General features: G+C 40.1%; 1 protein-coding gene across 1 annotated transcript; it reads left to right on the forward strand.

The window, feature by feature from the left end:
• The first annotated feature begins 2,199 nt into the window (after positions 1–2,199).
• SST (somatostatin) lies at positions 2,200–3,997 on the forward strand. The gene is made up of 2 exons (XM_020870066.2): positions 2,200–2,459; positions 3,300–3,997. The coding sequence occupies exons 1-2, from the start codon at positions 2,322–2,324 to the stop codon at positions 3,510–3,512; spliced, it is 351 nt and encodes a 116-aa protein (XP_020725725.1). The 5' UTR covers positions 2,200–2,321; the 3' UTR covers positions 3,513–3,997.
• The last annotated feature ends 4,906 nt before the right edge of the window (positions 3,998–8,903 follow it).

Consider the following 8,903-nt stretch of genomic DNA (forward strand, 5'->3'; position numbering starts at 1 on the left):
CTGTAAAGAGCTCGGCTTGGGAAAGTTTCAAGTGTCTTTGTGCTAAATTAAGCTTATGCAAAATTTGGTCATGAGTGGGGGACTTAAGGAAGAATTTGCATCCCCTTTTGTCTTGGTTCTTCTTCTTTCTTAAGTGGCTTCTAGACTCCTAATAATTTAAGGATTATAAAACTAATCAAAACAAAAAGCCCAGAAGTCATCTTATCCACAGACTCAACACTTCAGCAAGGAAATGAGAAAAGTAACACAGACTTACTGATCTGAAGTGACTACTTAAACCGCTAAAGATCATAAACATTTTTTATGAGAAAGTGCTAAGAAGGAAAGAGGAAGAAATGGTAAGAGGACCTTAAGAGAGGAAGAGATTAATGTCTGACTCTTTGAGACTCCATGGACTGCAGCACTCCAGGTTTCCCTGTCTTTCACTCTCTCCTGGAGTTTTTGCTCAAACTCATGTCCATTGAGTCAGTGATGCTAACCAATGATTTCATCCTCTGTGGCTCCCTTTTACTTTTGCCTTCAATCTTTCACAGCATCAGGGTCTTTTCCAATGAGTCAGCTCTTTGCATCAGGTAGTATTGAAGTATTGGAGCTTCAGCTTCAGTATCAGTCCTTGCAATAAATATTCAGGGTTGTAAGAAGGCCAAAAACTGCATTCAAAAGCTTATCTCCTTTTGTGAGATAAGACTTTTTAATGCCTCACTTAGCCTTGTCTGGACTCACCAAGCCCTGGAAACTTTGGCACTCCTCCTCTTTGCTTGCAGATACAAAAGGAAAAGGTGACAACTAATCAAGCCATTTAGTACACCTCCCAGTCCCTCCTGCCTCTTAACGCTGTCTTGGTCTAGTACGGAGAATACGTATGTGATGCCTGGCTGGAGACAGGGTTAGTCATGTTCTCTGCTTCACTTGGTTTCTAGAGATACAGTAATTTATTTTAGCTTTTATGAGCTTGGAGCTTATAAACTATAAGTCCCAGAAGAGCCTGCAGGTTTCATCTGGCCCTTCCCTGATAAGGAATTATTTCATGGAGAAAAAAAAGGAAAAAAGCTGCCAGAACTCTGATCAGGACAGCAAACATCTAACCAGACCACATTAGAATTAGACCAGCATTTCTCAAACTTCCTTTTTATTTGTGAGAGGAGCGGGGGAGTACTCTCAATGCTGTTCTTGCACAGAAACATACAATAATGGTCACACATATTCAGGGGGTTCTTGGACTTCTGTATGTCCAGACTGGGAGCCGCTGACCTAAAACTGCTACTACTAGTCAGGAACCTATTAGGAAACTCAGAGTTGAGTGAAAAGAACCCTGGCCTTAAAGTGTGGAGGACTCGTCCTGGCCCCAGCTGTGCACTATGTGAGTCAGAGGATTTCATTGCCCATTTCTAGGCTCAATGACTCAAACTCTGGGGTTTAGTAGATGGTTTCTGAGACTTCTTTCTAGTTCCAAGTATCAAGGACAAAAATGAAATCAATTTTTCTTTTTTTCCTTTAGCATTTTTTGCAGGGGAGGGTCACAGTGGAAAGGCAGGTAGACTAAAAGTGTTTCAGCTGCTGAGAAAGAGGGATAGTGGGTGAACTTAAGGTACTTTCTTCTCCATTATAAGAAGTGAAGTTTTTTTAGAGCCCCATGACTTCTTAATCTACAAGACTTTTCACAGAGATAACGGAGAAAGAGAATTCAATCTTTCTAAAATCCACATTCCATTTTCAAATCTGTTCTTAGAGGAATGCTCTGATATTCATTGTCACAAGGAATGCTCGTGACAGTATCCACTTATAACACTCGCATACTTTTGCTTTTGCTTCTCCGAAAGTGTTTGAGTATGATGATGGATAGAGTTGTCTGGTATATTTATGGGCATGCAGCTAGGTGTGATGGCGCATTTGCTTCTGCAGAGGCTGAGTGTTTGAGTGTGTGTAACTGAATGTGCACATGTGTGAGTGAAACTACGGAATGTGTATGTGCATAGCACTGAGTGAATATAAAAAATTGTGTAGATGGAGCGGCCTGTGTGGAATCGCGTGGGCCTGTGCACGTACAGGATTTATTTATTTTTAATAAGCTACTTTTGATTGTGCAGCCTCCTCTCACTTCTGTGATTGATTTCACGAGGGTAATGGTGCGTAAAAGCGCTGGTGAGATCTGGGGGCGCCTCCTCGTCTGACGTCAGAGAGAGAGTTTAAAAAGGGGGAGCCGGAGGAGAGCACACAAGCCGCTTTAGGAGAGGCAAGGTTCCAGCCGTCGCTGCTGCCTGCGATCAGCTCCTAGAGTTTGACCAACCGCACTCTAGCTCGGCTTCGCCGCCGCCGCCGAGATGCTGTCTTGCCGCCTCCAGTGCGCGCTGGCCGCACTCTCCATCGTCCTGGCTCTTGGCGGCGTCACCGGCGCGCCCTCGGATCCCCGACTCCGTCAGTTTCTGCAGAAATCCCTGGCTGCTGCCGCTGGCAAGCAGGTAAGGAGACTCCCTCGACGTCTTCCTTCCCCTCACCCGAATCCCCTAACCTACCCAAGCCTTGCCCCTGCTCCCTTGGGTGAATTTGAGGTGCTCCCAGAATGCCAGTGCGTTTTTGGGTCCCTTAGCCACCAAAACTCTCGGGAAAACTTTCAAAGTCCAGAATGCCTTTTTACCTTTTTATTTTTCCTTTCCCGATCAGCGCAGTAGGTCACTGTTCAGGTGAGTTCTTTGGCATTCGAGACAATTCCAAGACCTTGGTTAACTGAGCTGGAAGGGATGATGGCATCTCTCCCGGGTGCTGACCGCGGGAGGTGCTGACCCAGGTGCTGAAAGCGCGGACCTCTGAAGCGGCTAGGCAGTACCTCTCTCCCATGCAGCGGGACTGGGGGCTAAAGGGCACCGTACAGCCAAAACATAACATGTTTACGGTTGTGAAAGGTCTCATTCCCCAACAGGTGACTTAGCAAAAACGGTAAGAACAATTCTAGTTTGTAGCTCATGATATGGACATTGAGTTAAACTGTTGGCTTATGTTTCACCTTTGCAGAACTAATGATCTATTTCCTTCTTTGTGTGTGTTTTAAACCTACAGAAGCAGAAAACTCGCCCAAACATTTCAGTTTTTAAAGCTTCTTTGTGTAACTTGGTGGTTGTAGCAACAGCCCTTGATTTTTTACATCCATAACTGATTTTAAGTGTCACAAAAAGTCCACAGCTGGGAAAATTGGGGTTTGGTTGTGGTTAAACCTGGATTTCAAACCAAGCTTTTCTGTTTTTTCTTCTTCACCATCCTAATTTTCATCCTCTTTCTTTCTGTCTTCTTTCCACCCCATACAGGAACTGGCCAAGTACTTCTTGGCAGAGCTGCTGTCTGAACCCAACCAGACAGAGAACGATGCCCTGGAGCCTGAAGATTTGTCCCAGGCTGCTGAGCAGGATGAAATGAGGCTGGAGCTGCAGAGATCTGCTAACTCCAACCCGGCCATGGCACCCCGAGAACGCAAAGCTGGCTGCAAGAATTTCTTCTGGAAGACTTTCACATCCTGTTAACTTTATTGATGATTGTTGCCCATATAAGACCTCTGATTCCTCTTCTCCAAACCCCATCTCACCTCCCTAATCCCTCCAATCCTCAGTAAGACCCATGTGTTAGAAATTGAAGGCTGTAAATACAAAATAAAATTATGGTGAAATTATGAAAAATAAGATTTTGGTTTCTTATTGACTTAAATATTCCTGTTCAATGATAAATTACTTAATTTGTGATTTCAGTCAAGTTATTTGATATACATCTTCCAAATCTCACAGATACAGTGTTTAAAATTCCCTGTGGTAATAAAAATTATGTTTTAGTTGGTAACTCTAATAATTTGAGTTATTTTAAACATAAACAATTTCAAATGATTTTATGAATTCTAATTTTAATTCAGTGATAATTATTGGAAGGGGCTGCCACAAACATGTATTACATTTTAAATACACTTAAAATTATATGTAGAAATGAGTATTAGTATTAATGGGTAAGCAGGCTGAAATATCCAACTAACTACCAGGCTGATATGTAAAATAAATAATATATTAAAATTGAAAGGGATAAATCACTTAGAAGTTGGAGGAAAAAAAGCTGGTTTAAATAGCTAAAATAAAGTTCTGAGCTTTTAAAATGTATTTATAGTTTGTGAACATTTATCTAGAGAAAAACATTGCTTTAAAATCTTTGTAACTGAACAAGGTTAAATGGCTGCTTCTGTTTTAAAAGTAAGCTAATTTTTTTCCTCAAGGGAAATATTAGTTTAATTATAAGATTCCAACATGAAAGCTATGGGTTTCAATAAACACATGTGCTGGGTCACCTCAGTGACTGTTACACTCTTAAAGGTATTGGAGTACAATATCATAATCACAGAATAAGAGGAGAGATCTCAGATCTGCTTTTGATTTTATCAACGTGAAAGTAAAATAAAAGTGCAAATGATAATAAAAAATATTCGGTATACGCTAGCTATTATTATCAGCACTATAATAAACTAAGCGGGTCTTCCCAGGTGACATAGTAGTAAAGAATCTGCCTGCCAACGCAGGAGGTGCAGGTTTGATCTCTGGGTCGGGAAGATCCCCTGGAGGAGGAAATGACAACCCACTCCAGTATTCTTGCTTGGGAAATCCTATGGACAGAGGAGCCTGGTGGCCTACAGTTCATGGGGTCACAAGTATTCGGACACGACTGAGCAACTGAGCATGCAACATACTAAGTGGTATTGCTCAAGACAGATAAAAACATTGCTAATTTAACTCACAGAGACCTTAAATAGGTGTCCCTTTGGGGATGTGTGTTTTAACTATCAACTGTATTTCAAAATAACTGCTAAAAGAAGAAACTAAATATAAACACATAAAGTGTGATAGTTGCTCAGTCGTGTCCGACTCTTTGCAACCCATGGATTGCAGTTTGCCTGGCTCCTCTATCCATGGAATTATCTAGGCAAGAATACTGGAGTGGATAGCCATTTCCATCTCAAGGGGATCTTCTTGACCTATGGACAGAACCTGGGTCTCTTGCATTGCAGGCAGATTATTTACTGAAGTGCAATAAATGCATAAAATCAGTATACATCTATGGAGTACAAACTTACTGGTGGGAGCATATAAACATCTAAGAGGAATTTCTTATTTTATAGAAAATATTTATGTTAGATAATACACATTTTTAATATATTAATGAACATTACTTAGTGGACGTTAATTCCTAAACAGCTGATCAAATGAGAAGTCTAAGCCACTTTATTAGTCTCTGTGAAAACAGAACATCCTTCCAGGTACTGGTGCACATTTTATGTACAAGACTTGAGGAGGGAATTAATGTGTCCACTTAGTGGGGATCTGTCTGTGTTAAACACATTATGTTTATTTGGTTACCAACCAACTCATTTCAGTTCAGTTCAGTTGCTCAGTCATGTCCGACTCTTTGTAACCCCATGGACTGCAGCATGCCAGGCTTCCCTGTCCATCACCAACTCCCAGAGCTTACTCAAACTCATGTCCCTCATGTCGGTGATGCCATCTAACTATCTCATCCTCTGTTGTCCCCTTCTCCTCCTGCCTTCAATCTTTCCCAGCATCGGGGTCTTTTCCGATGAGTCAGTTCTTCACATCAGGTGGCCAAAGTATTGGAGTTTCAGCTTCAGCATCAGTCTTTCAAATGAATATTCAGGACTGATTTCCTTTAGGATTGATTGGATTTCCTTGCAGTCCAAGAGACTTTCAAGCGTCTTCTCCAACACTACAGTTCCAAAGCATCAATTCTTTGGTGCTCAGCTTTCCTTATAGTCCAACTCTCACATCCATACATGACTACTGGAAAACCCATAGCTTTGACTAGATGAACCTTTGTTAGTAAAGTAATGTCTCTGCTTTTGAATATGCTGTCTAGACTGGTCATAACTTTTCTTCCAAGGAGCAAGTGTCTTTTAATTTCATGGCTGCAGTCACCATCTCCAGTGATTTTGCAGTACAAGAAAATAAAGTCTCTCACTGTTTCCTTTGTTTCCCCATCTATTTGCTAAAAAGTGATGGGACCAGATGCCATGATCTTAGTTTTTTGGAGCTTGAGTTTTAAGCCAGCTTTTTCACTCTCCTCTTTCACTTTCATCAAGAGGCTCTTTAGTTCTTCTTTGCTTTCTGCCACATGGGTGGTTTCACCTGCATATTTGAGGTTATTGATATTTCTCCCAGCAATCTTAATTCCAGCTTGTGCTTCATCCAGCCTGGCATTTCACATGTATTCTGCATATAAGTTAAACAAGCAGGATGACAACATACAGCCTTGACATACTCCTTTCCCGATTTGGAACCAGTCTGTTGTTCCATGTCCAGTTCTAACTGTTGCTTCTTGACCTGCATACAGATTTCTCAGGAGGCAGGTCAGGTGGTCTCTGGTATTCCCATCTCTTGAAGAATTTTCCGCAGTTTGTTGTGATCCTCACAGTCAAAGGGTTTGGCGTAGTCAATAAAGCAGAAGTAGATGTTTTTCTCAAACTCTCTTCCTTTAACAGTGACCCAATAGATGCTGAAAATTTGATCTCTGGTTCCTCTACCTTTTCTAAATCCAGCTTGAACATGTGGAAGTTCATGGTTCACAACTCAGTAGAGTGATATAATCACACTACTATGATTAAAGCCCAGAAAAGAACACGACTTAATTGTTTTCTGAGCAGTGCGTAGATTCTATGAGTCCCAGGAGATTTTAAGTGTTAAGTATCATCTTTAGTTGTCCATTCCCAACAGTAGTATGGAAATAATTAGTAATAATTATATAGCTATATACACACATATCTATATTTATTCTTTATTTAAAGATTAAACTGAATGAATATTTAATCAGAGTTAGATGTCTTTCAGTCTCAGTTTTGTCACCTGCAAAAGCAGAAAGTCGTAGGTACTTCTCTGGTGTTCCAGGGGTTGAGAATTCATCTTGCATTATGGGAGGCATGGATTTGATCCCTGGGTTAGGAACTAGGATCCCATATTTCCTGAAACAACTGGGCCAGTGTGCTGCAGCTAGAGAGTCATTGCATTGCAATGAACGATCTCATGTGAAACAATAAAGACCCCACATGCCACAGCCAAACAAATAAATGAATTCTTTTTTTTTCTTTTAAGTAGGAGGTCATACTGGCAAAGGTAGTCATATCCCTTCCAGATATGCCTGCCTTTTTCTGCTTTGATATTGACAAAAGAGTTAAGGGAGTACTGATTTTTGGTCATTTTAATCAGGATATGGAGCATAGTTTGTTTGTTTTAATATATAGAAGGCTTTACATTTTACTTCTCATTTAGTTCATTTGTGTTCCTCTTAAGTTTTATTCACTGGAACAGTCTAATATTCTAGCTTGTTTATCATCTAACCACAATGAATCTCTCAGATTATATTTTTCTTCCTCTTAACACAACCACAGGATTCAGCAGACCTAAACTATCTACTAATGGGAGATAGTTTCTTTTAATGGGAGAGCTTGGGCAAGGTGCTCTTGTTTTCTGGGCCTCAAGTTTCCCCATTTGAAAACAGGAATACTAATAAAACCAATCCCTTAGAGTAATGAGGATTCAGCAAGACTGTGTGTTTATAGTTCTTAGCATGTAGTAAACACTTGGTAAGTTAGGTGTCACAATTGGTGTTATTTCTATTATCACATGTGCTGTGTTTTCTAGCCTTTCTTCCTTTGCTTTTGCTATTTCCTGTCATTTTTGCAGGCCTGAATCTAAGCCAGCCTTTAAGACTTTTTTTATATGCTTCTTGTTCCATAAAAGTCTTGCTTTGGGCCCTCAATTGGGATATTTCCCTTCTCTGACTATTAATCTGCATCTCTTCCAAGGTGTTTACTTATCACTTTAGCCCATTTTTTATATTAATAGTTACATGAGTATATGTTAGAAAGCATTTGTGTATGAACATCCAATGACTAAATATATGTCAGATTCATATGTAAGGTGAAATCAGGCATTGCACATAGCAGGTTCTCAGTGTTCACTGAAGAATAAATGAATGATCCCTGAGCTTGTCTCATATGAAACAAATCTCTATTACTAGGCAATGACATTTTTTCTTAAGAGTAGCACAGGGAAATGGCATTAGTGGTTAGTGTACATGATGCTGGTGTGACTCCAGAAAGACACAGACCATGGTTATAACTTTAATAACCACTGAAGTGTGTGACTAGCAGACTTGCTCATTTTGCATGCTGAAATTAGTCCAGTATGCTTTAAACATTTTAGAGAGTTCCTCAAATAGGGCCTGCTTAACTGTCCACCAGCTATGGACTCACAGTTATAGAGAATCAGATTCTTTAGCACTTTTATAACATTTGTTTATTTTAAGATCATGCAAATTCACACTTGGTCCTAATACAGGACCAGTTTTTTGGCCTTGGTTCAAACTATTCTCCAATAAAGAGATAATTCTGTTTTATGATGACACAAAAATATACCTTCAATTCGGAATAGTAGACATAAAAAGAGCCCTGAGATTATCTCTTGCTCAGCACTCATTTTACTGGAGGCTGACATATGGAGATACTGCTCAGGATATGCAATAAGTTGATGTAGAGTCTGAACGAAGTCAAAGTTCCCCCTCTTATACCTCAGGGTTATTTTGATGATTTTCCTACACTGTCCCTCAAGGAATCTGACCTTCTAGATAATTGTTGTGTTCCATTAGTTCCATAATTTTTGTGTTCCATTAGTGAATGTTGATTTTGTCCCTGGAACTTCTTCACCTTCCCCCAAACAACTGGTCTGCATCTGAGAAAAAAAATAAGACAGTTGATACAAAATAGCTTCCCGTGGTTATAGAAAAAATGTTAGGAAGAAATGGAAAAGGTATGGATGAAGAAAAAGGAAATTCAAGGGAGACAGTGTTTGACTAAATTAGACCCAAGAAGCAAA

This window comes from Odocoileus virginianus, chromosome 4 (assembly GCF_023699985.2).
Source record: "Odocoileus virginianus isolate 20LAN1187 ecotype Illinois chromosome 4, Ovbor_1.2, whole genome shotgun sequence".
In the NCBI taxonomy this organism is placed as follows: Eukaryota; Metazoa; Chordata; class Mammalia; order Artiodactyla; family Cervidae; genus Odocoileus; species Odocoileus virginianus.